General features: G+C 42.9%; 18 protein-coding genes across 18 annotated transcripts; 9 read left to right on the top strand and 9 right to left on the bottom strand.

Moving 5' to 3' along the window:
- Positions 1-135: 135 nt before the first annotated feature.
- On the top strand, positions 136-2287 carry V1512DRAFT_243871 (uncharacterized protein). Its single transcript, XM_066914327.1, has 5 exons — positions 136-503; positions 552-604; positions 658-776; positions 825-1061; positions 1115-2287. Exons 1-5 carry the CDS (start codon positions 401-403, stop codon positions 1935-1937), a joined length of 1335 nt encoding a protein of 444 aa, XP_066769296.1. The 5' UTR covers positions 136-400; the 3' UTR covers positions 1938-2287.
- Positions 1997-3811, bottom strand: V1512DRAFT_268057 (SHQ1 protein-domain-containing protein). The gene is made up of 4 exons (XM_066917398.1): positions 3429-3811; positions 3313-3380; positions 2190-3263; positions 1997-2134 (listed from the first exon to the last, which is right to left on the bottom strand). Exons 1-4 carry the CDS (start codon positions 3501-3503, stop codon positions 2026-2028), a joined length of 1326 nt encoding a protein of 441 aa, XP_066769295.1. The 5' UTR covers positions 3504-3811; the 3' UTR covers positions 1997-2025.
- Positions 3495-4541, top strand: V1512DRAFT_268054 (complex I intermediate-associated protein 30-domain-containing protein). Its single transcript, XM_066917397.1, has 3 exons — positions 3495-3656; positions 3702-4126; positions 4175-4541. Exons 1-3 carry the CDS (start codon positions 3599-3601, stop codon positions 4442-4444), a joined length of 753 nt encoding a protein of 250 aa, XP_066769294.1. The 5' UTR covers positions 3495-3598; the 3' UTR covers positions 4445-4541.
- Positions 4336-5636, bottom strand: V1512DRAFT_268052 (uncharacterized protein). The gene is made up of 5 exons (XM_066917396.1): positions 5439-5636; positions 5046-5391; positions 4975-4998; positions 4749-4925; positions 4336-4699 (listed from the first exon to the last, which is right to left on the bottom strand). The coding sequence occupies exons 1-5, from the start codon at positions 5580-5582 to the stop codon at positions 4494-4496; spliced, it is 897 nt and encodes a 298-aa protein (XP_066769293.1). The 5' UTR covers positions 5583-5636; the 3' UTR covers positions 4336-4493.
- A 38-nt stretch (positions 5637-5674) lies between these two features.
- V1512DRAFT_109061 (uncharacterized protein) lies at positions 5675-7679 on the top strand. Its single transcript, XM_066912887.1, has 6 exons — positions 5675-6673; positions 6725-6785; positions 6837-7175; positions 7224-7241; positions 7288-7593; positions 7642-7679. The coding sequence occupies exons 1-5, from the start codon at positions 5961-5963 to the stop codon at positions 7492-7494; spliced, it is 1338 nt and encodes a 445-aa protein (XP_066769292.1). The 5' UTR covers positions 5675-5960; the 3' UTR covers positions 7495-7593; positions 7642-7679.
- An 871-nt stretch (positions 7680-8550) lies between these two features.
- V1512DRAFT_268047 (uncharacterized protein) lies at positions 8551-9965 on the bottom strand. Its single transcript, XM_066917395.1, has one exon. It carries the CDS (start codon positions 9809-9811, stop codon positions 8663-8665), a length of 1149 nt encoding a protein of 382 aa, XP_066769291.1. The 5' UTR covers positions 9812-9965; the 3' UTR covers positions 8551-8662.
- On the top strand, positions 9799-11049 carry V1512DRAFT_268045 (vesicle transport v-SNARE protein N-terminus-domain-containing protein). Its single transcript, XM_066917394.1, has 5 exons — positions 9799-10203; positions 10261-10319; positions 10373-10483; positions 10533-10843; positions 10889-11049. The coding sequence occupies exons 1-5, from the start codon at positions 10083-10085 to the stop codon at positions 10980-10982; spliced, it is 696 nt and encodes a 231-aa protein (XP_066769290.1). The 5' UTR covers positions 9799-10082; the 3' UTR covers positions 10983-11049.
- A 20-nt stretch (positions 11050-11069) lies between these two features.
- Positions 11070-11955, bottom strand: V1512DRAFT_268043 (60S ribosomal protein uL16). Its single transcript, XM_066917393.1, has 3 exons — positions 11906-11955; positions 11797-11847; positions 11070-11745 (listed from the first exon to the last, which is right to left on the bottom strand). Exons 2-3 carry the CDS (start codon positions 11839-11841, stop codon positions 11119-11121), a joined length of 672 nt encoding a protein of 223 aa, XP_066769289.1. The 5' UTR covers positions 11842-11847; positions 11906-11955; the 3' UTR covers positions 11070-11118.
- Positions 11956-12524: 569 nt separating this feature from the next.
- On the bottom strand, positions 12525-14503 carry V1512DRAFT_281886 (uncharacterized protein). The gene is made up of 2 exons (XM_066918003.1): positions 13964-14503; positions 12525-13916 (listed from the first exon to the last, which is right to left on the bottom strand). Exons 1-2 carry the CDS (start codon positions 14291-14293, stop codon positions 12537-12539), a joined length of 1710 nt encoding a protein of 569 aa, XP_066769288.1. The 5' UTR covers positions 14294-14503; the 3' UTR covers positions 12525-12536.
- Positions 14504-15121: 618 nt separating this feature from the next.
- V1512DRAFT_108692 (transcription factor TFIID complex subunit 8 C-term-domain-containing protein) lies at positions 15122-16300 on the bottom strand. The gene is made up of 2 exons (XM_066912885.1): positions 15905-16300; positions 15122-15857 (listed from the first exon to the last, which is right to left on the bottom strand). The coding sequence occupies exons 1-2, from the start codon at positions 16044-16046 to the stop codon at positions 15244-15246; spliced, it is 756 nt and encodes a 251-aa protein (XP_066769287.1). The 5' UTR covers positions 16047-16300; the 3' UTR covers positions 15122-15243.
- On the top strand, positions 16160-17370 carry V1512DRAFT_108792 (calponin homology domain-containing protein). Its single transcript, XM_066912886.1, has 3 exons — positions 16160-16318; positions 16373-16455; positions 16504-17370. The coding sequence occupies exons 1-3, from the start codon at positions 16241-16243 to the stop codon at positions 16904-16906; spliced, it is 564 nt and encodes a 187-aa protein (XP_066769286.1). The 5' UTR covers positions 16160-16240; the 3' UTR covers positions 16907-17370.
- On the bottom strand, positions 16841-17612 carry V1512DRAFT_243840 (uncharacterized protein). Its single transcript, XM_066914326.1, has 2 exons — positions 17374-17612; positions 16841-17329 (listed from the first exon to the last, which is right to left on the bottom strand). The coding sequence occupies exons 1-2, from the start codon at positions 17476-17478 to the stop codon at positions 16925-16927; spliced, it is 510 nt and encodes a 169-aa protein (XP_066769285.1). The 5' UTR covers positions 17479-17612; the 3' UTR covers positions 16841-16924.
- On the bottom strand, positions 17608-19761 carry V1512DRAFT_268033 (Rft protein-domain-containing protein). The gene has a single exon (XM_066917392.1). It carries the CDS (start codon positions 19479-19481, stop codon positions 17661-17663), a length of 1821 nt encoding a protein of 606 aa, XP_066769284.1. The 5' UTR covers positions 19482-19761; the 3' UTR covers positions 17608-17660.
- Positions 19762-19779: 18 nt separating this feature from the next.
- Positions 19780-21256, top strand: V1512DRAFT_268031 (uncharacterized protein). Its single transcript, XM_066917391.1, has 3 exons — positions 19780-20147; positions 20198-20422; positions 20476-21256. Exons 1-3 carry the CDS (start codon positions 20009-20011, stop codon positions 21174-21176), a joined length of 1065 nt encoding a protein of 354 aa, XP_066769283.1. The 5' UTR covers positions 19780-20008; the 3' UTR covers positions 21177-21256.
- Positions 21257-21334: 78 nt separating this feature from the next.
- On the bottom strand, positions 21335-22763 carry V1512DRAFT_249953 (yippee zinc-binding/DNA-binding /Mis18, centromere assembly-domain-containing protein; the record flags this gene model as incomplete). Its single annotated transcript, XM_066914642.1, has 2 exons — positions 21335-22311; positions 22754-22763. 2 exons carry the CDS (start codon positions 22761-22763, stop codon positions 21335-21337), a joined length of 987 nt encoding a protein of 328 aa, XP_066769282.1.
- An 817-nt stretch (positions 22764-23580) lies between these two features.
- Positions 23581-23961, top strand: V1512DRAFT_212915 (ornithine decarboxylase antizyme-domain-containing protein; the record flags this gene model as incomplete). The annotated part of the gene is made up of 1 exon (XM_066913578.1): positions 23581-23961. One exon carries the CDS (start codon positions 23581-23583, stop codon positions 23959-23961), a length of 381 nt encoding a protein of 126 aa, XP_066769281.1.
- Positions 23962-24289: 328 nt separating this feature from the next.
- V1512DRAFT_293230 (uncharacterized protein) lies at positions 24290-25570 on the top strand (the record flags this gene model as incomplete). The annotated part of the gene is made up of 3 exons (XM_066918327.1): positions 24290-24868; positions 24896-24954; positions 24984-25570. 3 exons carry the CDS (start codon positions 24290-24292, stop codon positions 25453-25455), a joined length of 1110 nt encoding a protein of 369 aa, XP_066769280.1. The 3' UTR covers positions 25456-25570.
- An 85-nt stretch (positions 25571-25655) lies between these two features.
- Positions 25656-26977, top strand: V1512DRAFT_268023 (pseudouridine synthase). Its single transcript, XM_066917390.1, has 4 exons — positions 25656-25935; positions 25984-26049; positions 26098-26466; positions 26515-26977. The coding sequence occupies exons 1-4, from the start codon at positions 25684-25686 to the stop codon at positions 26650-26652; spliced, it is 825 nt and encodes a 274-aa protein (XP_066769279.1). The 5' UTR covers positions 25656-25683; the 3' UTR covers positions 26653-26977.
- The last annotated feature ends 194 nt before the right edge of the window (positions 26978-27171 follow it).

The raw sequence follows: 27171 nt of genomic DNA, 5'->3' as shown, positions 1-27171 counted from the left end.
ACGCGCACGTACGTCTTGTGCGATGCCAGCATGAGAACCGTTTAATATACGCAAGCAAATAATTGATTTGGCTATAGACTGTGTCTTTCATAATTAGTTTTCAATAAAACCAAAAACCCTTTCAATTGGTGCCGGTATGGCTGTTCATGACAGTTTGCCATGTCATCGTTACCCGGCTGCAGCCCTCATACTGCTCATACACAATCAAGGCAAATCCCAAGGCCCATCAGACAAGACGTAGTACGCTCTTTCAGCAAATACTATCAGGAGACCGTGTTCTGGCTGGCAGAAGAAATATAGGTTATAAGTAGCCAGCTAAGAAATTATTAAAACGTTTCTTACATCGCATCACATCTTGAGCCAATTTAGATACATTTCGCAATATATATACGACACTGTGATGGAGTCAAATTCAGGCGCTCTTTCGCTATTTCAGACTTCTGTTGAAACTTGTGTGGCAAAGTCAGTACAAGAAAGAGTTCCATTGGTTGTGTTAGTACTTGGTATACATGCACTTGTTCAAATTCAAAATAGTCTTTAACATGGGTTAGATCAATCGCAACATTCACAGACATGGATGGCAGACCTGTTGAGTACTGACGAGGTTGGTATACACAAAACAAAATGATGAAAGAAAAGTCACTGACTCTGGACCAGCTGGCTGACGTCTTACGTGACCGGTCAGTGGCTCTTAGATTAGAAAATGGATCGACAGAAGCGCAGTTTTTTGCCCAAATCTTCCCTATTGCTCATGTCCCGGCTTTGTATATAATTGAGTAAGCATTTTCTGCAATATCTTGGGATGTTTATATTGATAGGCATAGTAATGGCTCTATGGTCGATTACATTACTGGTTCTGTTGAGTATGGCGCGTTTTTGGATCGAATCCGGACAGCTATACAACGGACCTCCCCTTCGTCTGAGACTGCTCCAACGAGTACAGCGTCAGTTTTAATAGAATCATCGCCTGAAATGAGATCAGAGGCCCCAGTTTCAGCGAGCACGCCTAATCTCACAGCAGCGGGAAACGTCGAAGCAAGTTCGTCTACCATACTGCCGCCGTATGTGTTTCTGTTTCATTATATGGTAATTATGTGTGACTCACATTTGTTAGGCCGCCTACTGGGCAACAACTCAATGAACGAAGAGACCGCATTCATAGTCAGATCAAGACAGAAAAGAATACGAAGAAGCAATCTGACCAGCCTCATCCAATCAATTACATCGAAACCGGTCCGACTCATAACAAGCATCAAGAAGAACTGCGTCGGAAAAGGATTCAAGACAGTGAGGAGCGACAACGGATATTAAAACTTGTACACGGCGACAGGGAGGAGCAAAAAGCAAAGTCCAAGCCGGCCACCTCATCTCCAGCTCCAGGCTCAGAAACTCACAAGCGAGCTTTCTCGCTTGATATTCATCGTCATGCTGATTCAGCAATAGCTATTCGGCTTTTTGACGGGTCGTCAATAAAAAATCGATTTCCTCTTGAGGCTACATTAGGGGACGTTCGTACGTGGATCGACTCTGCTCGAACAGATGGCGACGCGCCATACTCAATACTTAGTCTATTCCCCCATCAAATTTTCTCTCCCAGTGACGAATTAGAAACACTGGTAGATCTGAATCTTCACCCTACAGCGACTCTGATTTTAAAGCCGATCAGCAACTATTCGTCGGCATACAGCCCGACAAGTGCAATTGGTAGAGTGCAATCTAGTCTTTATAATGGCATTTCGTGGGCATGGGGTGCAGTAGGAAGTTATATTGGCGCGGGGTACTCAGATTCGGATTGTTCCGAATGCGGGGCAGAGGGTTCGAATAGAAATTTCTCAGTCAGTCAGAGCCCCAGGACACTGCAAAATATGGAAAACGAAGAGCAGGATAGGAGGACATACAACGGCAATCAATTGAGTCTAGAAGATGATTCCAATTGATCATCCCACGAATTTTACGGACTGTTAATACATTATTGGTTTGGCTTGATGGGTTGATGTTACATTACAGTCTTTTTGTATTTTTGCATCACTCGGTTTGAGCGTTTTGTTCTAATTCTGTCAAATTCCAATTCAGTTCCTCTTTTTTTATTTCACAATGATGGATATCATGGGCCAAGCTGCGAATGACCGAGTCACTAAACTTAGTCAGATTTGGATACATCCAGTTGATTTGTACGTATATATACATACCTTGCTGTTTGGATCCAGGCGCAGTAGTCTTCTGTGACTACTTTTGAGTAGCAGTAGTATACGTCGTGAAATTCAAACAAATGATTGACATCTAGCAAAACTTTCAGAATTGCCCTCTTTCCTCCCCGTAGTATATAATATACATCATCAAGACACCGTAGTGACAATTGCCAGTTTCGGTAGAGGGGGTAAGCTAGAGCTCTGCGAATGCAAGCAATCAAGACTTGGCGCACAGAAGTAAAGTTCGAGTCCAGATCTGCTATGTTGGCGGCTAGTTTGCCCATTGTCCATGCAGATTCAGAAGTGTGATCGTCCATTGTGGTTCGCGCATCATAACAGTGGGCAAATATTAGCGGGACTAGATTCAGATAGACCGACTTCAGTTTTACTTTGGAGTCGATAAGATATGTCCGTCGAGGCAGTCTCAGCATTTGCTCCTGTTCAGCGGCGGTTAGTGGCGGTTCTTGCGAGTTGGCGGATATTGCTTTTTTAATAGACTTTGTGCGAGCTGGCGTGTACGCTATTAGTTCGGGTATATCCTCATTCTCAAGCAGATCTGAGAGGTAGTAATCTGGATCAAACTTAGCATCCTCTGCTTCTATCCGTTCTTTTGTTCTTGACTCTATTGTGCTCGTTTCCGGTGATTCTAGCTCATTGATGTCATTGCCGATATCAGCCGTGTGTCTCAAAAAGCCGCTGTATTGAGAATTAAAGCCATATCTAGCAGTGAGAAGTAGTTCCTCGTCTTCGGCCGGAAGCTCCTGCGTAATTTGCCAATCAAACTCGGCAGCATCGTTAAGCTCTTCGAGGTACTTCAGCTGATCTTTGGTCAGCTCTTCGCTCGGTCCTTGATCGCCAACTGCGTCTAATTCCTCAATCAGGACTTTTTTTTTCTGCCTGGGAGCATTGGTATTTGATTCACCCACTCGAGCGAGCAACTTTGTGACCATATCTAAGTCTGGAAAATCTTGTCCGGGACTTTCTTTGGGAAACTTGACTGCCAACAGAGACGAGTCCAGGTTGAACTCTGCATTTGCACGATCATCGTCGACAACATTTCCAGAAAGATGTAGTCTGCGTTTAGTCAGAACAGAACATTCATACAGACGTAAACAGCCAGTACCTTAAATAGTAAGGAGGAAGAGAGAAAATGAAAATATCACCATCAGCTCTGATCTCTACATTTTGAGCCTAGACGATGTTAGCGTTGATCTCTTGCCTTCAACGTAAATGATATACTTTAATGTGTGTTACTTTGATGTCAATATATACATATTCATCATCCTGCCGGACAGAAAAATGAGGTGTGATCATTACCTTGAGCTGTACTAACTGTTGAGATCTTGAGAGTGCGGCGGTCAATTTCAAATTTTTAATATTGTCACATCAAATTCATTTGAATAGCAGCAATGCCTAAATCGTACTTGTCTAATTTGTCACGGTTATGGGGAGGAGCATTAAAGAATCGTGAGTAAATTAGACCTGGATAGGCTGTTCATGCTAATGATACAGGTATTTTACCCGATGTAAGGCCATTGAAGGAGTTCACAGCTGTACAGTTTACAGGCCCAGAGTCACTACAAGAATGCATCGTACGATCTGATCAAGAGCTTAACGGTTACAGTACTGCTAGTCTAGACTGGGACGAGACTGAAAAGGCGGCACATTTTCATGGCAACTTGAATCTAGATCTGCCTGCATCGCGACCTGATATTCAACGGTCGGGATACGCCATGTTCCGGACCAGAGATCCTCCCAAGAACTTTTTGGAAGAAGATATTTATTGGGATTGGCAGAACTTGGCACATGTCGCTCTCAGAGTTAAAGGGGACCGAAGAAAGTACTTTGTGAACATTCAATCCAAGACCGCTCTTCCTACAGAGATTCATCAGCATCGACTATTTTTGTATAATCCGGGAGAATGGGAAGTTGCGGTGGTAAGTTGTTGTGCATATGCATTTGAGTTAAATTTCAACGTCAAATAGATACCAGTCAAGCAGTTTTTGCTGACACATTGGGGTAGAGTTGAAAGTCGGCAAGAATTGAACCGGAATAAGGTGCGAACCATTGGAATCGGTTTGCTTGACCGGCAATACGGACCGTTCAGCTTATATGTAGATTGGATCAAGGCCATCTGTGATGATGAAGCAGAACGATATATTGCAGAAGGACGAAAACTGGCAAACAAAGATGTGTTGGCTGAGTATGAGAAGAACAGGATCGAACAGCTAAATGACGACACTATGATTTTATAAACCTTCGACTGACTTTTAAAGTACAAAAAAAATGTATATATCACCGAATTCACGAGCTCCAATTTTGTCCCGTTAATTGAACATAAGCCTCGACATACTTTTCGCTGGTCTTTTGAGCAACTTCGTCTGGCATTTCAACGCCATCTTTGTAGGCGAGATCGTTTGTAGTCAGCCAGTTACGCAAGAATTGCTTATCGTAGCTGTCTTGTCCTCGACCAGTTTCATAAGTATCTGCACGCCAGAATCGAGAAGAGTCTAGGTCTAGATTAATATCATTCGTTACGCGTGAACTGCAACTACTAACCAGGAGTCAAGACTTCGTCGACCAGAACAATGGTTCCTTCAGTATCAACCCCAAACTCAAATTTGGTATCTGCTATTATAATTCCTTTGGTAATTGCGTATTCTCGAGCTTTGTTGTACAACTTTAAAGCAAGTTCTTCCACTTCAGCTGCATATTTTTCACCAATAATTTTAGCAGCTTATTAAAGATCAGTCTAAGCATATTGCCAAATGTCATATCAAAATACCTTCAGATGGATGAATGTTCTCGTCTGTTTAGTTAGAAACCGTTGATCGACAGTATCTCATATACACATACCATGATCACCAAGTTCAGCTTTTGTACTAGGAGTAAAGATTGGGGCATCGAATGCTTCACTTTCCTTCATATTTGGACGAACAGCAATACCATGAACAGTTCCTTTTGTCTTATATTCTTTCCATGCTGATCCAGTAATATATCCCCTAACAATGACTTCTAAAGGGAGAATTTTATATTTTCTCACAAGCATACTGCGGCCTTCTAATTGATCTTTATATTTCAATACAGATTCAGGAAGAGATGAGATATCAGTTGTAATGAGATGATTTGGACAAATATCAGACAGAAGAGAAAACCAGAATTTTGAGATTTGATTAAGGATTTTTCCTTTATCTTTAATTCCCTATTTCTTTGTTAATTGAAACTTATATATTCATTCATTTCTTATACATTTTTCATAATAACATCGTAGGCAGAGATTCTGTCAGTCGCAACAAATAAAAGAGTTGAATCGTCAACTTCATAAATATCACGAACTTTTCCTTTTGCAATTAAAGGCAAACTATTTTCTAAATTTGTATTTGTTAAGGCCATTTTTGCTTTAATTCTAATATTATTTTCTTTCAAATACTTTTTAGAGGGGAATAAAATCTACTGTGTAACCCTAAACTGCAGAAAGTTCATGCTCTTCTAGTTCGACTTCACAAGGGCTAGAAGGAATAGTCTCTCATATTAACAAATAAGGTGCTTGTATCTGTTGGATGAGACACGTCGACGCGCTTTGGACGTGCTTAGAACGCGTTTAAAACGCGCTCAGGACGCGCTCGAGCTGATCTGACTGCGCTTGTTACACAAAACAATCTTCATCGCACTCTCTTTTTATCTTCTGCGTCCCCTGCTCTTCCGTTTTCTTCTTCTTCTTCTTCTTCTTCTTCTTCTCTTTAACTGTCACTTTCTTTGCTTTGAAAGAAAATGTCTTTGTTTTATTCTGATCCTGTCGATTTAGAGTCAGTAAACGCTGTTGATTCATCATTCGCTGATAATTCTGCTATTAGTCGAAGTGTTTCTGTACCTTGCTCTCCAATGAGCTTAGCAAGCAGCTTTGAAGACCAGATCGAAGTAGAAATTACTTCTCAAATCATCCACAATAAAAGAACTAGATCAAAAACTACTGAAATAGACCAAGATCATGAAAATGGTACCAATCATGTGAAAAATCGTGATTTCTATGTTGCAAATCGTGATCCAGTCTATTCAACACCAATCTCGCAACAGAGTGCACTCTCTTGCGAAATGTATTCGACACCACCAACTACGCCATTCCAATCAAGCAAACGGTCGAAGCCTGTCATTTCACTCGATACGCCTGTGCATGGACCATCAGTGCATGCATATGATCGTTCTATGGATATCTTCCCGTCTTCACCTTCTCGTTTTTCTGTCATGCCGGACGTGTCTAATGAACTAGACAACGATTCTGATGGTCATGCATCGTTGGAAGAATCAAGCAAGCCAGGTAAGCCTCGCCGACTAGACTTCTCCACTACTTCAGAAAATCACTCCGGCTCTAACAACTTCCAATCAAACTCAACCAACCAGTTCATAAACGTGTCGCCAAACGGTACATCTACATCGCATGAAGTCGGTGATCGCTCTCATCCATCCGCTTGTCTATTTGTTGCGAGGTGTGTCAATCTAATGCGTTTTGGTATAACTTATTCTAAGATTACTGCTAGTCTGTCATCCTCACACACACTTGAAAATTTACGTGAGGCGGTAGCCGAAATTTTCGCAAAGGTACGTAACTGTGATTTGCTAATTATGTTATTGGCTAACTACTCTTTTTAGTGGAGTCCAATTGACGTGACTACTCACAGAGACAGTGCCGATCGTCCTTATGCGTTTGTTCAAATGCGTACCTATGAGGATGCTCGGGATGCCTTAAGTGAATGTCGAGGTGCATTGATCTTTGACCGTCCAATTAGATGTGAGCACGCACGTGTTAATCGGGCTCTTTTTTTGGCATCTTCCTCGAAAATTATGCTAAGACGGGAGGCCGAAATTATTTTTGAAAAGTTCGGCCAGCTTGAATTTCTCATCAGTGCTACTACACAATATGGACGTGGTGTACTGCGAGGCTGGTGTGGGAAGTTTGAGTATAGAGAAGACGCGATTGAAGCCTATTTTGTAAGCCATTGTATGAAAAAGTGTTATACTGGACTGACGCTTATTTAGCTATTGAAACAAAATGATGTATGCTCTGAAACTTTGAATACTCCGGTCGTGCATTAATGAGCAGAATTTTATAATGTTCTATGTTCAGAATCCTGATCCCAGAATACCAACCTCAATGGAGAATCCATCCATTTTTATTCGTAATTTGGATGTTAGAAAAGTCACAAGAGATTTGCTAAATGAGCGATTTGCGAAATACGGCAAGATTCTTGACATTGAGTTGCTAGATCAAGCGTCTTCTGATTTATCCAGCGGTAATTGCGTGGAATGATTTTGACGAGTACGTGTATGCTGATTAGCTTTAGATTCGGCAACCGCTTTGATCAAATTTTCTAAAATGGACGAAGCTCGGGAATCCTTGATTCAAGAAGTGCGTTTAGGTTTATATTTTATCATTCAAAGACTAATGGCAATCAAGAATAAAACGCTGTTTTTGAACCGTCGGATCTATCTTAGCTACGGCGATACAGGCAGAGTTCCTACGGCAGTCAAGCTTGCTCCGGCTCCGAAAAACAGCGAGGTGATGGCGAAGAAGTCTAATATGTCGCCGCAGCCTCGAAACCAAAGACCAAATCGGACACGATTTTTAAGGTCAGCGGTTGGGGACACGAATGGAATGTTCAACAGTCAGGTATGGAGAAAGGCTTGCTACCTATGTAAACTAATAGCAATTAGACTCATACGGATGGAGAGTTCACAGATCATAACGGATTTGTAAGTGCATATGTTTCGCCGTTTGTAGTTCCGACACCCGTGGGTATGTTTCAAAAGTCGAATATGAAAATTGACGCTAAGAAGTTAGGAAACGGTATGTACGCCGTTCCTCCTGAGCCGTATTTTCCTTATAACATGTTTATGCATAATATGGTACCGGGAATGGACCATAGTCCAGAAATGGCCCCTCTGGCGTATTATTATCCAATGCAGATGCCAGTATATTCTGGACATGAAGATCAGTCTGGAGGAGTCCGACATAGGCCTGAGCCTATCAACGATAGAGATGCGAATATGCACAAACAACCTGTGATTAGACATGCCGGACTAGGTGAAGGACATGGAAATATGACGTATGGTTACGATGGGCAAATGTTTTATCCAATGCCATATCCGGTACCATTGTATAGCAGTCCGAGTATGTTCTGTCCCCCTGTGCCGATGAACATGGAGAGCTTTGGGTCAGAAGGATCATATTACCGCGATCATAGTCTCAACCAGGGTCCAAAGATGAGTCCAGACCACACTGAACAATTGAACAGTGACGAAAACTAATACATGAATGTTACAGCGTTTGATTTTTGTTTATCTTCTTTTATTTTGTTTAAGCTTGTTTATCTTGTTTCAGTTTGTTTTCTTTTATTTCTGATATCATACTTTTCTGATTGTGATTATCTAGTTGCTTATACATGAGATACAAATACAGTGTAGTATACAAATCTAAGTTAGTCCAACATTTGGCGGATGTTGAGGTTTATGCGCTTGTTCAAGATCCAGTCTGCGTAGTGCTGTCTGCCTGCTGCGATTTGGGGGTCAATGTCTGTTTGATCAAAGTTGGCGGTATAATCGAATTCGGCCAGATAATCTGGAGTAGTACTTTGCCAGACTTTTCCGATGCCGTGCCATGCAAATCTGCTATCTCCGCCCATGACAATGACATCACCACTGCGAACCCGAATCTGCAACGGCATTTTGTCTTTTGAGAGGCCACAAAAAAACACGGCTTCACATCCTATGCTGATGCTGGCCAGGTCTGCACTTGACTTCTCGGCCACGTCCTGATGTGGTGAAAGAATGTCACCGTCTGAATAGAAGTTTATTATGCTCGCTTCCGGATTGATGCTGGTTTTAAATATTTGCGATTCTCCAGATAAAAATGCCCATAGTGATTTTGGAAATTTCGGGAAGTCTTTGGTATTTGGTTCGAATGTCGGATATCGTTTCGTGGTCCAGTCGTACTGGCCACCTAATGTCAACCATCTTAGTTTCTTATTTTGGAGAGCTTTGAATGTGGTGGGCGACGTATTTTCTGATCTTGCGAGGACGGCCGTATCTGGCGGGTGTGCAAAAAGATTAAATGGTTTTGGGATATGATACGTCGGGTCTAGATTGGTGAGATGCAGTTCTGGCGGGAGGTATTCTTCAATAACGTTCAGCAGGAGCTGGCGTTGAGTGTCAGGCGGCAAAGCTCCAGGGTATATTCTCAGTCCGGGAACTGATTTCAGTGTAATTTCTTCAAATGTTGCTGGACATTGACTGAACGAGCCCATTGCGATCTGTGAGTGTGAAGCTTCAATGAAGCCCGAGAGTAGTGACAGACCATCGGTTGAGAATGGATATGTTGCTATTGAGATGTCATTTGGATGTAGTTGTTTATAATTTTCAGGAAACAAAGGGTCTAGCAAGGTATTTGACTCTGGCTTCAATTCTGGATCAAAGCACAGCTCGTCGAATTCTTCATACGGCATGTGCCTGTACAGTTTGAACAACGGTTTGAACCCGTTCGCGGACGTCGACGATATAGATGTATCGCTCTCCGTTACGCCATAGTCTTGCTGCGTATATCCCACAGAAATGTCTTCGTTAGATAGCATTAAACACGGTGAAAGTAAGCTTTTGTTGGCATTGAACAGTTAACAATCTTCCCTTAATTTCTTTCCGGCGTTCAAAAAATCCAGTGTGCAAAGCTGTTCGAGATATGACGTCAGAGTGCTGCTAACTGAAAAGTATAAAGTGACACGCTCTGGCCAACTGGGACAATAATGTCACCCTAATCGTGCCTGCCTCCGCCATCGTCCAAAGTGCGACTTGAAATACTAAACTGAGGTCGAGACCGAGACTAAAATCCTCAAAAATCTTACGGAAATGTCACAAGCTTTAGATTCAGAGCCCGGATCGGAGCTGTTTGCGTCTTATGAGTCTGATTTCAGACTGACTTTTGCCGAAATCACACAGAAAATAGACCAAATTCCTGGTTTGGCTGCAGGTGCGTTTCATGTGTGATGCATATATCGGAATGACAAGACACTGACTGTGAATATAGAGCCTAGAAAGGCGGCAATCAGAGCAGCTGAAAGAGCGATAGATGAAGTAGATGAAATTGTACGTTGAATCGTGTTATGATACCGCAGAATGGTGTTTTAATATGGCTGCAGATTGGACAGATGGCCATCGAGCTCCAGAATATCTCGTCAGGAAGTAGAGCCAAGCTTAATTCTAGACTCCGTGGGTATCGCGCAGATCTGGATCGTGTGAAACGTGATCTTGTAGGATTAACCAGTTTAAAAATTAAGTATGTGTCTAACACATTTATAGAAATTATCAGCAGACCGGCAGGAGCTTTTTGGCGCAAGGGCAGCTCAGTCACGAGGCGGTCCGCCTTCGAACGACGAGGTATCGCAGGACCAGCGCCAGCAACTGTTAACAGGAACAGACCGGCTCGAGGCTTCGTCCCAGCGCCTGCGGGACTCGCAGCGACTGGCTAACGAGACCGAGAGCATCGGTGCCGGCATCTTGACTGATTTGCGTGGACAGCGCGAACAGCTTGTGAATTCGCGGAACGTTCTCATGGAGGCTGATACACATGTCGACAAGAGTATGCGTACTCTCCGTGGTATGGCCCGACGGTAAGTTATCCTGTTGTTCGAGTGTGCGACATACTAACTCTTTAGAATGATCACAAATAGATTAATTACTATTGGTATCGTCGTTGTTTTGATCATTATCATCGTTGCTATTCTTTTAGGTAGATTTGTTAGGAGATAGTTTTGGGGAATGCAAAGGTTGTATTATCAGTAATCAGGGTCGTCAATAATATCATCATCAAACATCATATTCTACAATGCACTAAAATTTATCGAGAAAACCAAATTTATATTATGTAATAGTTAACACCACAAATTTAGCTGGAAGCCTCAACACCAGCGTACTCAGGGAACTGCTGGAAAACTTCCTCGATAGGTCCTTTCTTCTTCAAGAATTTGACGTAAGCACCGTCAACCTTGACCTCACCACGCTGGCGTCTGGCAATGTAGTCATCTCTGTCCAAACTGGTGAATCCCCACTTCTTTGAAATGATGATCTTTTGCTGTCCAGGAAATTTATAACGAGCACGTCTGAGAGCCTCGATGGCAGTAGCCTTGGATGAATCCTTGGTACGGATAGACATGATGACCTGGCCAATGTTCACACGGGCAACGAGACCCTGTGGCTTACCCCAAGCGTTACGCATACCGGTCTGGAGACGATCGGCACCGGCGCACGACAACATCTTGTTGATTCTGAGAACGTGGAACGGGTGAACACGGACTCGGAGATGGAACGCATCACGACCTCCGGTCTTGGTGAAATACTTGTTGGCGCAGATACGGGCGGCCTCAAGAGCCTCGGATGAGAGCTGCTCGTACTCGTTGGATACGAGGTGAATGCACAGAGGGAACTCATCGACGAGAGCACGCTTGCGTCCTAGATCGTAGATTCTGATCTTCGCGTCTGGGACACCACGGTTGAACCGCGACTTAGGGAAGGGCTGTAGCAACCTGTGAGCACACTGAGCATTTTCTTTACTATTCTAACATACCTTGTTCTTGCAATAACGGTAGCATCTAGCTGGACGACGAGCCATTTTCAACTGGTTCAATAATTAATTACTGTAAAACTGGATTGATTGATTGTAATGAAGGACTCACTTGATTTTGATGTTGATGATGGCGATATAAAGACGTCGAACAAGTAAAGCAATGTAGACGTGATTGGTAATGTTCATCGTGTGGCAACGAAAATAGTGTGTGACTGCTTTAGGGCTATAGAATGTAGGGTTTTATGTAAAATGACTTTATGATTTCAAATCAGATAACACCGAGGCACGTGATTAAATGTCACGTGACATGAACTTTAGAACTTGCGATGTCGAACTTCGAATAATGTCGACTGATTGTCGTCATTTTAGCTGCCGCGGGATTTTGATCGGGACAATTGGATTGTGTACTGTGCGACTTATCGACACATCCCTGTCCGTTTTAGACATCGTTGTGGCTGACAACTTTAAAATTGGCGCGAGCCGAGGTATGCGCGAACAGAAACTAAGCTAGTAAATGACACTACTGTGGCAGTCGGAGTTAGAAACACTTATTGACTACTTTCAAGCGACTTTTATCAATTATTTCGTGGAATCAAAATGCAATTGTACAAACAATGAACAACACCATAAGTCCATACCCCAAGTCCTTTGCCTTTTGTGCCGCGTGTTCTTATCCAAAAACACCCTGTTCGCGAGTATAAAAACAAAAATATAAAATTCAAACCAATTTACACAAAGCCCTATTCCCGAAGATTGTTCATGACTTTGCGAACTTCCTGGTCAATAAGTTCAATGTTATCTAGTCCTGAAACTTCGACAACGCGAGTACACCCATCAGGTGCCATGATGGCAGATGGTTGATTGCTGTCTGGTCGCGCGTAAATCGTAAGATCAGGTGCAATGGTCCCTCGAAACAAATTCAAGCACCAATTCCAGTTCATGGCAACAGTACGTGGGATCGAGTCTGCATTTTTATTATACTCGGATAAAAGTCTTGTGCCTTCGTTAATCATTGAGACGACATAGTGATCCAACAAAACGGACTTCCCAGAGTTTACAAACGTGTGAACACTGGCCAAAGTCTCGTGCAGATGAAACGCACTTTTAATAATCTTGCTCTCTAACGAAGCACCATCGCCGAGATCAGACACATCTGGTAGAGCATTGCGACACACTGCAAGCTGATCGATCCGTTTCACAATCTCAGATACAATGCTATCTGTAGGACCCGACAGACACTCGATAGCAATGACAGCTCCTCGTGGTCCATCCCGACTGAGAGGTCGCCAGATAGATCCCAGAATCTCAAACTTCTGACCCATCGGAAGAGAAAGCCAATAAGCATACGTTGGAGTTCGCATTAATTCTTCGAATTTTCCATCCGCTGACGATGCTGACTGTGTACGGCTTGACCTTGTCACCGTAGGACCGATAACTTGTGAATCTGAGTCTGAATCACCATGCTGCGAAACTGGCGAATTCTCATGGAACGGAAGGCAACGCCGTTTACGTGCCCCATTTTCTTCGTCCACAGACTGCTCTAAATTCATGATAGACGATATTGGGTTTAAACCCAAATGGGCTTTGTTCTGCTCTGGAGACGGAGTACAGATACTCGTCCCACTTGTAAGTGACAAAAGTGCTTCGACACCAGTTCGATCATCATCGATACTGCGCGAGCGCATGTCGCATGACAGTCTCTGTGGCATATCATCTTGTGGGTGGGGACGAATTGGAGGTAACTGGTGTTGTCCTAGATTAGACAAAATTGGCGTAAAATTCACGTCTGGAATATATGTGCGATCATACCGGGCATCCATAATTGGAGCGACTTGTGGCACTGACTGTTGCTGTGACCCAGAAGATGGAGTTATTGGCATAACTGGTGGTGGTGAAGGCGAGCTGCTTTCGACCGGAGGCTTTGACAAGAACACGCCTCGACCATTTGTAGTGTGTCCGTGACATTTACTGCACACTTGAACTAAATTTGACGAATTCAATGAACTGTAGTTTGTATGCTGTGCAGACCCATTTGACGAATCGTCCGAGTTGCGCTTTATACTTCGTCGTGGCTGGTATCTGTAATCAGGAAAGCGCTGGAGATGCGACTTTTTCTCCTCCTATAACGAATTAGATGTCAATTTTCCTTGACTAAGAGTAGACTTACGTCGCCCAAGCGTTGCCAGACGGCTTTCTCCTCGGCCGAAAGTTGCCGCCATTGTTCGCCGATGATCTTTGAAATTTCCGGATTTGTCTTACCAGGGTGTTCGGCAACGACGGTTGCGTGATGATGCTGTCTGTACAAAATAAACGCATTACGAGGTCGAGGTACGCGAGCGACTTGAGGACAGAAACATATATTTGGAACGACTTGTTGCTGATTCTGCTGGTCCTGCTGATTCTGCTGTCGTTGCTGTTTTGAGTCGTATTGGTCATAATGTTGTGCCATAGCAGTAGCAGGAATTACCGGTTCGAAAGCATTATTGAGTGTCTGCATGGCACTTTCTGTTTCAAGTACAAAATAATTAGATTGGCCCTTGTTCGTTTGATAATTAATAGAATGATTGCATATTGTATCAGACAGAAGCGATTAACGTAAACAGTAAATAAATAATAAAAAAGATAATAAACAAAAGAATTGCAATTGGTCAATTTTACAAAAACAGAGAAATAGCGAGCGAGAAGGAGAGAGAGAGAGCCAGAAAGAAAGGACAGATAATTTGAACGAAGTGCTACCAGTTAATACCGAGAATCAAGGTTACACTAATTGAGTATAGGGTTCGTGAGTACCTGCACATCCGAAGAATCCGGACACGCCGTAAGTGCCGAATTCGTGACGGCATAACTAGAAGTATGCACGCTAGTGAGCCCCTCAACGTACGCTTGTATAAAAACTCTAATTATTCATTATTGTTCGTGCTTTGTTACATTCATGCGCTATTCAGCACTGCCACTCCAGCCACAGTAGTGTAAGCAACGGATCGAAAAGTGGCACAGTGCATAATCGTCGACTTAGATCGACATGCTCAACAATGAGATTATGTAATATGCTCGGTCCCGTCATAGCCGCTTTACTTCCGGTACACACCACCCGGGTTAACCCTAGCCAATGTGCGTACTTAAAGCGTCAATATTGTATGCAAACCTTATCCATCTTTTTATGGCGCATTTTAATACAAAAAGGACGTGCGGCGGCTCTATGAGCAAATTGTGATTGCTATGATGCTATCTGATGATTGTGCCTCATTTTGATGATGCGTCCGAAGTTCCAGTAGTTGTCAGCGGAAAGAATGCCAAATTGAATGCAGATCAGAGGGTTAGGGTACATATGCGGCTTGATACAAAGCAATTGAACAGGCCTTTCTTTACACTCAACCTTGCATATATATCTATATAACTGTATATAATCTAAATAAATGTACATACGCAATATATAGAATACACATATCATGTCTTGGCCTTTTTTCCAATGTGCAATATAATTGGATTCGGTGCCTTCTTCCGTCTTGTTTGTGCATATGCAACAATATCAAATCTCTTGCTGCTTTTCTGTTCTTTTGTCTTCTCATCTTGTTCTTCACTATCGCTGTCATCTTGGTCAAGCAATACCACATCTACCGTATCTTCTCCGGCTCTGCCGAGCTTTCTTAGCGCTTCTTCAACTACTTTGCCTTCTTCTAAAATGCGTTCTCGGACATCACGTGGTTGAGTTACTCTCTCGGCATATATTCCAGTATTACGATATGTGTGATCGGCTGGTAGAGGTGGCATCCACCCTGGAATATATGCTGTTTCTTCCTTTTTCCGTCGTGATGGTACCAATCTTGCTAACTCCTTCTCTTGTTCAGCCCATGCCTGTAGCTTTTTCATTTCGTCTTGGTCTTCTTCTGCAATTACTGCCGGTGGCTGTGATATAAATTCTGATCGGTCGTATTCATCTTCCAAATCAGACGTGTAGATCCCTTCTTCTGTAAATAAAAATGCTAGATCCTTGATCCCTGGCCGGGTCCGTCTGCGTAAACTCGTGATTCTGTGAAGCTCCGTACTTAAATGCGTCAGATCTATACATGTCAGCCCTATCAATCCATTATATTACACGGCACTTTACATTCTTCCGCTAAAATTGATATCATCTGCAACGCTGAACTTGAACACTTCATATCCAGCGAAGACATCACTTGCGCTGCCGGACGCATCATTGCCATCCCTGATTGCGTTTTCCTATGCCGATCCTCACCGTTGTCAGTCATTGTTGCTCAATCTCATCAATTAACTATTTAGTGTTTTCTCTTGCTTTGACGTTCACTTCGATTGTAGACGGTGCCAAACCTGACAATTTGTCGATGAGGAGTTCTTCTGAGCCGCACAATCACCACAGCCTCTATATAGCGTCAGACAAGAGTTACCCCAGACCACCTAATAACATACAACTTTGAGCATTAGAATGGCATCAGTAACAAATTTAGATCAAGATATGGCCGAAGTCCGCAAATCCAAGTACGATGCGAAATCGGCTGTTGAGGTACGAACTGGCATGAGAGGTTGTATTTCTATAGACTGACGCATTCAGGTCAAGGATTGGATATCGAACATTCTTGGTGAGGACTTAGGAGATGGAGATTTGATTGACATTTTAAAAGACGGTGTAGTACTATGCAGGTCTAAACTCTTCTGTTTTTATCATTCAGCACCGCTAACAAGAAATAGACTGGTAAATGTGATAATTCCAGATGCAAATGTCAAATACAAGCAATCTCGAATGCCTTTTGTACAGATGGAGAACATCGCTGCTTTTTTGCGGGCAGTTTCTGGTTTAGGTATACCACAGTACGACTTATTTCTTACCATCGATCTCTATGAAGCCAAAGATCCTGCTCAGGTACTTCAGACATTATACTCCTTTTCCCGACATGCCCATAAATTAGACGCTAATGTACCGCTACTTGGACCAAAGCTAGGTGTGAAGCGCGCCCCCGTTCCGCACCCGAAGGCAGGACAGAACGTTCCGGCGTGGAACATACACCAGTACGGGTGGATGCAAGGAGCATCACAAGGCACCGAGAAGATTGTGTTTGGCAAACGAAGAGATATTGTTCCTGACAGTAGCTAGATTATGTGTACAACTATTTTACAATTCGCATTCTTTCTTGATCCGCTTCAGCATGTAATCGCTAAATTGGCAAATGCCATCGTTTGTCACGATTCTGTACATTGTATTTTCCTCATACGTTCCATCGAGCATTTGTCCTTGTCCGTCTACTCGCACCATTCCAAAAATATCTTGAACTTCCGGTATTCGTCCGTATACCGGTGGTGCTCTTAGATCATATATTGCCATATAATTATCTGCATATGTCGCCGCTATTGATTGGAACAAACCGTCATGACTAATATATTTTCCGATTGTTTTATGCAATAATGCCACGAACTTCGAATTAGGCTCAAAACCTTCTAGACTTTCAACATCTTTGACTGTGCCAATATAGACTGCTTCTGGAGATCTTGAAACTGACAGTTTATTTCCATGTACGTACTATTAAGTTAGTACGAATAAAATGATTCTTCCTACACACTCACAACTTGCTTGTTTGTTGGCAAAGTTGTAATAAGCCGATGTCGCGGTACAGCCACCGACAAATCTGAGAATGCCCTTGTTTTCGTTCGGCTGAGTCGACTGTACATATTTTTGCCTGCTTACAATAATAGTAGTGTCATTGCTGACCCCGAGAAATATTGGCGCGGCTCATTCTTTGTTTTTGACAACCCCGAGCGGGACTCCCATGATGACAAGTCAGCCGGACAGTTATTCAGTTTAGAAGTACAATAAAATTCATTCAAATGTGTTATTTACAACTCGCGTCAAGCTACATCACTTTTTTTTTCCGAGTCACGACCAAATTCAATGCTTTGCTCACAAGCTCACGCTCTTCCCATGCCATCCCAGCAGCAACTCCTGCTCCAACGCCGGCAACGGCCAGAAACTTGCTCCATGTATCAACCGTACCAGTCGCATACACCGCCGCCCATGCGGCTGCTGATAATGCCAGCATCTTCGTGCTCGGATACGCTGTCCGCCGAAGCATCGGGAACAAAGAATCGTGCGCCCGGCCAGAACTTGCTCGCTTCTCGTCAATGACTTCTGGTACTAAGCCCGCGTGCTCTCTATAATATCGTAAAATCCATATGCTGCATGCTCCTATCCGTAAAGCCATGTTCACCATACTTGCATAAACCAGTCCTGTTGCTCCTAACTTAAGAACCCGCATAAACACATACCCTGCAATCGCAAACACGACCGAGAATCCGAGCATCGCCGCACTTTGCTCGCGTACCTGTGCTGGCGTTGAAATAGATTGTACAAATGCCTCTAAAACTCCATTGAACGCAAGCAAAGGGATATAATACGCGTACGCGCTCAATACCGCCGGAGCACTGGATGTCCCAGATGTCCATGTTGATCCTGCCACTAGTGACAAAAAAAACGGCGCGACTGACGTGCCAAATACGGCTGACAGTATGCTCACCTGCGCGTAAACTCGCAAAATTGTGGTCAGTGTGTCTGACGAAAACTCTACATTTTTCGCCGTCAATGGTGGAGCAAGTAGCTTCGCAAACAGCGCTCTCACGGTTTCTTCAATCGGTAAGAAAACCAGTCGAGCAATGAACGACCCGTAATTTGCCGCAAGAGCGTACGCTCCTTGTTCAGATATTGTACTGAAGTAGCTCGCAAGCAACCTGTCGCCTTCGGTAAGACAGTGCTTAAACAGCGTCTGAATCCAGATTGTTGAAGCCAGTTGCACCGTTGGTCCATGGAAATAGAACCATGGCGACCTCGAAATCTCTTCTCTCCATATCCGTTTGGGCATAATTCCGTTTTCTTTTCCTCGAGTTGTCTCCCACACCAAGGCAATGTATAATCCAGTCAGGACAAGTGCATATGCTAGCTGTCCAAGCGCAAACGCAAGTACGCCAGTATCTTCTCGGGCCGAGACTGTCAAAAAAAATGTAACCACACATCGAGCACCAACTGCTCCAGACTCACACAATGCTCGCAATTTGTACTGTAGCTTGTACTGTGTAAGTGCAAACATCGGTTCTGACAATAGCTCTACAAGCGATGCAAATCCATAAATTACCACCACTGACTTGAAATATGGCAATGTTGCAACTTCTTTTGATGCTCCTCTAAAATAATACCAGACACATAATAGCATTGCTAATGGCATACCAAACAGGAAAGGGATATAGCCGGTATTGACGACGCTTTGCGCAACACCACTAACTGTGCCTTCGACCACACCGCCTTCGATTCGATAAATGTCTGGTTTGGGAGAAGTGGTCTGTCTCTGCAATGCTAGTCGGATTGCTTCTCGTGCAAAAAATAAAATTGTAGAAGACAACAGCTCAAGTTGCCTCGATACTCCCAGCCGATCCGGTGACAAGAACCGAAGTAGCGCCTGGTTGAGTATGAATGTCAATACTTTTGAAAACAATTGCAACAGTATTAAGAAAGACGCCCCAACAGCAGTATGCTGTATCAACGAAGACGCGTTATCAGCTGGAGACGGTTTAGAACCCCCTAATCCTGCTGGAGGGGGAACGACAATCGTTGAACGACGCCGGCCATGACGCTTTATTGGCGATGACGACACTCGATTAATACCTGGCGACTCATGTACGTTCATATTGTATGTATCTCCTGCTAATAATGAGAACCGCGCTATAACTGGCAGAGAATCAATCAAGTTTACCCTCACTATTTAAATCGCTAGACAGCATTAAACCATTAGGAAGCGCTCGCGGCCAAAGTGGAAACACTATGTTATTCCAATAGTAATATTTACAGGGCAAATTCAAGCATGACTCTGATTGTCACAGACCAGCAACCTCTCACAATCGCTTTCTCCAATATTAATTCGGTGAAAGCAATTTGTGGCCCTCAACGCGACAACCCTAATCCACACTCAATGGGGCTCGTCTTATAACTAATCTGGGAATGTGATTAATATGGATCAAGCGTCACGCAATATAGACATTGTGCTTAGCATGTGGCTGTGACATGTGGCCGTACATGCCTCTCTTTCAGGGGGTGAGAGAAGTTGAACTGTCGGGATGTCGAAGAGCACTTTGTATAGATCGAAATAGTCCATGCAAAAAAGACCCAAGTTACTGTAAGCATTTTATGATACTCAATTAACTGGATACAGTACAAATGGCGGCAAAATCGAAGAATCCGTATCTTGACAAGGTCGCGTTGGATGATACAAACGATACTGCATTTTTGGGAGAATCTGACGATGAAGATGATGAGTTCTTCTTCGACCAAGTCAGCTCGGGTGGTGCTTCTAAATGTGTGTCTTTGCAAAATATGATTAATTGCAGTGCGCTGACAATTGTTTAGTGGCCTCACCGTCAACAGCTACAAGCAAAGATCCAGTAGGAGAATTCAAGACATTGGCAGATACACAGGAACGAATATACATATCAAAACCGGCATGGGACGTGAAGGAAGGTGGACAAGATACTACATATGAACAGGGCTTTTCCATGTTATTGTTACTTACCAATGGTTTGGGTGTAGATAGCATGCCTAACCAGCTGTTAGCTGACGACTTTGCACGTGAAGGTAAGCATATCTGCTTATAGATGAAACAATTGACAGCTTGACATGGTCTTAAGGGTATTTTGTGGTTATGCCAGATTTATTTTCATCGGATCCAAATATCCCCGTTCAGGTCACACAAACACAGCAAACTGGGGGGCTTCTGGGTCGCTTAAAATCGATGGCTGTCTCGTCGACAGCTGGTTTCATGACCGATATGTGGATTGCTCGGCATACAGAAGAGCGAACATGGCCTATGCTTGTGAATATGGTTGAGGAAATTGTTGAGATTTACAGACCGCGTGATATATGCGTGGTCGGATATTCATTTGGTGCAAAATATGCGCTCAAATTGCTCCAGTTGCCAGTAGCTGCGGGTTCGCAAGCCGAGGTGACTCCAGATCAGGAAGACAGCATTACATTACAAGCCAATGTCAGCAGCCAGGTTGACCTTTTGAATCCATCGTGGGCACGTTTGGTAGTGACAGGCATCATTTGTCACCCATCGCTTGTTGAAGCCAAAGATTTTATAGAAGTTAAAAAGCCGGTTTTGATCATAGCTGTACAAGACGATCCTTTGTTTCCGCTAGAAGTTGTGACCACAGGGACCAAGACACTGTCGAAACATACAGTTTTCCACGACTTGAAGTGGTATGATCGCAAACTACCTCACGGATTTGCTGTCAAGGGAGATTACGCCGAAAACAAACTGATTGATGAAAACCAAGCACATGCGCAAAGTGAAATTTTTAGCTGGATCAGATCATTTATTGCCTGAACTCCGTGCTGATATGTATGATAATACTTTATGTTATAAAATCGGGTAAGTAGAAAATAAAAATGCGCCGGTCAAAATCATTCATAGAACCATAAAAACTCCATATTATACTCCGTACAGTCCATAAAACCTCCATTCGTCCTTTAAAAACCATGATCTCAAACAGTCGTGATTTCATGTGGTTGCGATTCGGCGTCTTCCAGAGAAAGGCCAGAAATCAGCGATTGATCGTCATCCAGTAGCTTTCTTAGCACAAGTGAGGTACTTCCACGTCTCAAATTCTGTGGCTCAGATGGGAGTTTCACATCAATGTCAAGCTCATTTAGATCGAGCTGTGGAAACGCCTGAAAATCGGACCAGTCCATGTCGTCCTCAGTGACTGCAACAGTTTCTTTTACCACGCGCTTCAGCTCCAAGATATATTTACCGACTTTGTACCCCTGACTGCGTTCAAACGCATCAATGTATTTCCATCCAACATTGACATCACAGCTGGCGCAAGCAATGTCGGCAACACTATGCAGCCCAGTCACTAGCATTCGCTGTCCCGGCTTTCCAAGCCTTACATTCTGTACCCCGGAAACTAGCACGGCCCGCCCTAGTCTTCCCGTAAAACTTTTTGAGATTATACGAGAATAGGGAGCAAGATGCGCCAGACACTTCCGGCATCGGAAAATTGTCAACGGATGTGATTGTACATCAGACAGTAACTTTTCCCCTCGACTTCGCTGGAGAGATGAAGGAGTAGGTGAAGTTGCCAACGACACCGACCCATTTGATGAATCAAAGTAATCATCTTCAAATTCTTCACTACTGTAATAATCTTCTGTGGGATCAAGAACACGTCTTCGTGGAGGAGAGAAGTAAGAAAGGAGTCGCTTGGGACGCATCATGACGGACGACGGCTGCTGCTGCTGCTTGGTTGTAGCACACAAAAACCTGGAATGTAGTTGACTGCCTGAGGCAGGCACCAGCTCAGTCTCCTCGGTTGATTCTAGTGTATCAACTGATATTGCTGGAGTGTAGTAAAAGACTGGCCTAACAATCAAAGTTGCTAACAGTACCTGCCACAGCAAGAACACGACAAAAAATACGACTACTGTGATTGTAATTGTGAATAGCTGTGCCTTGAGGCCTAATAGTAATTAAGTAAAAACAAAATATTTAGAAAACTATAAGTGAGTTGAGAAAGATCTCCTTTCTATTTGACGATTTCACGCTATTTCAGATATGACGGCATGGACATCCGATTTCTCCCAACGTGCAAGTCTCAACGTAATCCGGGGTTGAAGATGTTATAAACAATCGTTCAATCCGAGATTCATTGAGTGAATCACAGAGTATTAAGTCACTTAAACAAGAATATTAAAGTATTTTCATACGGCTATGTGTATTAAGTAGGGTTTCTTAGTGTAAAGAATACTAACTATCGCTTAACAAAATGCAGCTTCATTATCGGTACTAAACCCACTTATTAGTTACACGTTAACGCACAGACGCCTAGACAGTTTGACGGCGCACAATTTATAAAAACCTTAAATGACGCGATTCTTGTCGATTTGATTGCTAGCTCTTACAATAACGCATTTTATTGCTTCAGATAATTAGCGTCTTAAACGTTTTTAGAGATAAATTTATAAATATTTTGTTTATTAAAAGTTAGTTCAAATTGAGGGGAGTTAAAAGTACTGAGGTCACTCTATGTGAGATCCAGCAAAATAACGCTAGTTCCTTTTTCGATTAGTGCAGTTTGCTGCGCGTGATCACATACCCCAACCCACCCACCCATTTGAACTCCGGCGCGCCCACAGATGTCTTCTTCACTTTTCCAACAATTTCACAGCTTCCCAATTTCTAAGCCTTTTCAAGCCTTTCAAATATCCAAACCTCAACCTTCTCAGCTCTCAGCTATATAATCTCAGATTTTATTATCTAATCAATCCGAATTCAACCGGTTATTAAATCAAATTTTTTAAATCACCAACCACAAAGAAATCAGAATTTATGGCGAACATTTTAAGTAATCCTTCGAATTTAAGTAGTACTGGCAGCAGAGGTGGTCTTCCAACTGCCTCTGCGCAAGTTGATCCAGTTGTCACTGGTTACGTCTACGATGGCAACGTTCTTCCTGCTGGCGCTTCTCTCGCGTCTTGCTATACTTACTCGGCCGCTACAGGCGCGGCTGCCTTCCATTATCGCACTACGTTGGGTGGAGTAGCAGAGTGGCGTCCCTGAGGCCCGATTTAAGAAAAGTCCTTCTGTGGAAACACGGAAGGCATCGTTGGACCTGGCATCAAAGTGTGAGAGACTTTTTGCTAATGGGACTGCGATTTTTGAGGGGATGTCTAAGGAAGTTAAGTCGCCTAAGTTTAAGGCCGAGACCTCACCGGCTGTTACTGCACTCATGAAGTTGGCCGCTCCAGGACGATTCGTTAGAGATGGGGCTACAAGACCGCCGGTTGACACGCTCTTTTTCCAGTTGATCGATATCGAGGATAACAAATGGATTGGTGCAGTTGTTGACAACACTTTGCTTATTTATTTTGACAAATCCATGGCAGAAAGCAATATGGAATTGAAGGAAGGTCTGGTTGCGCTTCTTGACCTAGCAACCGAGTGTATGCAATGTGAGCGTGCTGTTATTTGTCTTGACAAGCAGCTTGTGGAAACTCCTATGCTTATTCGTGACTTGTTTTGGGTAGGATTTGAACTTTCAACTTGTCCTCAGGGTTTAAACGGAGGAGCTCTATCAGATGCTTGGGTTGCTATGGAAATGGATTTATAAGCCCTTTTATAAGTATTATATTCTTAATGCGGTGTTTTTTTGAATGCATTCTTTTCGTCTCTAGTAATTAGCTAATTGAATATAATGGTTTTTAAATTAAGCCTTTTCTTGTGGTTTTCGTAGATCCGATTGTCACTTGAAAATGCAAATTGACTTGAAATGGCGGTGATGTGAACTTTGCTGGGAAACCTTGATTGCTCACTATGGCCTTTTTGGCCTAATTGGGCTATTACTGGATGCTGTTGACAATTTATAAAGCTTCGCTCTGCACTTCCTGAACTGTCTGATTTTTTTTTACCTGAGTTTGCGTATTTCTCACTGATTAAGCATGGCTTCAAGTAACTGTCAAGATGAATGTAAAAAATTTTGGTGGGGGGCACCTTCATCAAAATTGAGAACACAGTCGGGCTCTTGTAATGAAAATACCGTGAGGCAGAGGGTTTATATTGTTGACAACATGATTGATCCTACTGACCGCTCTCTGGTTGACATTTTTTCGCGTACACGCTCAACAAGAGAGCGGATTGCCAAAAATGTTTACAACAGTGCGCTCCTAACAGACGAAATGGTCGAGGCGGTTGGTTTAAAAATCACACCCGGTCTAAAAGTTGAGGTCTGGAAGCAGATCTATGAAATTCTAATTCAATATAGGCGTCCTCTCATGGTAATGATGGACGCTCCACATTCCGGAGAATTAGGCAAGCTTAAGACTGAAGTCAAGAAGTTTGCAAAGGAATATCCACGCATTCCTAGATTGAGTCAGTGTTTTGCAGTATGTAGTAGCACTGGGTTTGGAATGGAGGCGGCTGTAAAGGCTCTTGATTATGCTGCAAGTGTTCACAATGTCCAGAAGAGATTTTCAATTTGTGTGAATCTATTGGAAGTTGACACTCATGAGCCAACAACGGTCTGCAATGTTACGCGGTCATGACAGAGTGCGACGGGAAATTTGTGCAAATTCGATGTAGTGTGTCTAAAAGGAGAACTTTCGCGGTATGTGCCACGATAGGATACTGCAATAGTGGCTTTCACAAGTGCGTGATCTTGAAGATGAAGGACATCTGCAGAGAAGTGGACTACATCAAGGAAGGCGAGTGTGGACATGTTTATGTTGCTGCCGGGGAAGGAATTGACGTTTTTAATCACTCTAACGGCTATCAAATTACAAATCGCTCGACAGATGACTCAAGTATCCCATGCCGTTATCTTGGAGTTACGTTTCAACGTGACATTCCGTCTTGGATACGAGTTGATAGCATAGTCAAGCTGTACTATGGCAGTGGATACTTTGCTTACACGAAAGTTGCGGCACATATGTTGACTGAGACCATGGCAATCTTGAGTTGTGAACATGATGGCAATGTGGTATCGTTAAATAAGTGTTTTGCCAGGCTGGAAGACTTCGTGTTCGTTGCTGAACTTGATTTCGATTCAAGCCTGACTATACTAAAGGAGACGCCTTTTGTTTCTGCTACCATCACGAAAATCTTTTGACTTGATGCTCTGCAATTTTAAGTGTTATTTTGGGTATTGTATGAACTGGACTTATTTGGGTATTAGATGTATTGGAGTTAATTGTTATTTAATAAGATATATTTTTTTAAATTGACTTGCGTAAATTGTAATGGTCACGTGAATATTACAAATGCTAACTTAACTCTACAAAGTATAATAAGTTGGAGTAAATATATTTGTGTAAATTACCGGGCAAGACAAAATAGAATGGTAATTTCAATATTGCAGCAAACAAAACATTTTGCCGTAATAAATAAACCGCCTTTTGTCTTTTCACAGCAAAACACGCCGCATAAATCAACAGCAAGATGGGATGAGAATAGGACAGTGATCGAGCTTTTAAACCTCGACACTGATGCCTTTCTATCAAACCCAGAGCCGCCGTATTGCAAACCAAGATTGGTGCAAAGATTAGATTATGGAGTTAGTGGAGCAATGATAGTCGCTACTAGTATGATGGTAATCTTAGCAAGCATTGTGGAATAAGCCGGTGACTGAAATATCTAGGCAGCTCAGTTATTCTCGAGAAATTTAAAATTTGGTGGAGATAAAGGCTGGCCTATAAAAAAAATTGTATGATTCTGGGCTTGTTCGCGACACGTGATCGCTAACGTTTGCTAGTATCTCGCATTGGTTGAACCTTTGAAGGATAGTCCGCTAGTGAAAAGCCGTGGAATAAGACGCAACAGATATTTAAAACTAGATTCACGGCCTGATGGTAGCTTGTTTGGAGAAATCTCGAAGCCGCTGCTGATTCAGAGGGACGACTTAGAGGGAAATGACTGCCTGACAAAGTACCAAGTGCTAAGTCATCTCAAAGACGGAACAGTTCTGATGGCACTCCAGCCCGTTACCGGTCGAAAACATCAACTACGACGACATTGTGCTGAAGTGCTGTTGGCTCCTGTGGTGGGGGATGTTCGCTATGGGTACAAAGGAGTCACACATTCACAGCAACTCGCATTACATTCTTGGAGAATTAATTACAAGGCCAGTTAAAACTCATTCATGTTTGCAGCACAAACTGACATTTGCCAGGCTGGGCTGAACTGGGACGCAACTATCGCACCAATTTTATGGGGCACTAAAGACTTGTGGCAGCATGTTGTTGATAGTAAAACAGGTCTTGTTCTGCCGACGCATACCGCAAATTACCAGGAAGAAAACTGGACATGAACCAAAACAGAGATTTCTGATGTGTTGATGTACATCCGTATGCGTCAAAAATAGAATTAGCCGCATACGATGTGGCTGTTGCAAGCCGCAGCGGAATTGCCTGTGGAACTGGACCCCATTTTGTCAAAACAGAACGGAACGATCAAATTGGGCATAAAATGATATTTATACTGTAGAGATTGCAAATGGTATATCTTGATTAATTGTTCTATCGCATTGCTGTGACTACTTCTGAGTCGTATAGTGCAAATAGTGATGAAGTGGCATCTTCATTCATTACCTTAACACTATTATGGTAACCAAACACCAGAAATATAGGATATATAAAATTTGTATTGACGTAACCAGTTTAATCGTTGTAATGATCTACGTCTGCTTCGACATCAGAGCAAAGACCTGCATTGTTTCAACATCTACACAACCAACAACTGCCTCGTTTTATTGTTTTTGCTTCCATTTTTCGAGGAATCTTATCAAACATAGCCGCTGTATGATATTCACGTTTATATTCATCTTTTC

Source organism: Lipomyces arxii (assembly GCF_038497795.1).
Source record: "Lipomyces arxii strain Phaff 12-163 unplaced genomic scaffold V1512scaffold_30, whole genome shotgun sequence".
NCBI classification, from domain to species: Eukaryota; Fungi; Ascomycota; class Lipomycetes; order Lipomycetales; family Lipomycetaceae; genus Lipomyces; species Lipomyces arxii.
Note: the sequence above shows the minus strand (reverse complement) of the source record. Positions and strands in the feature narration are given on the sequence as shown.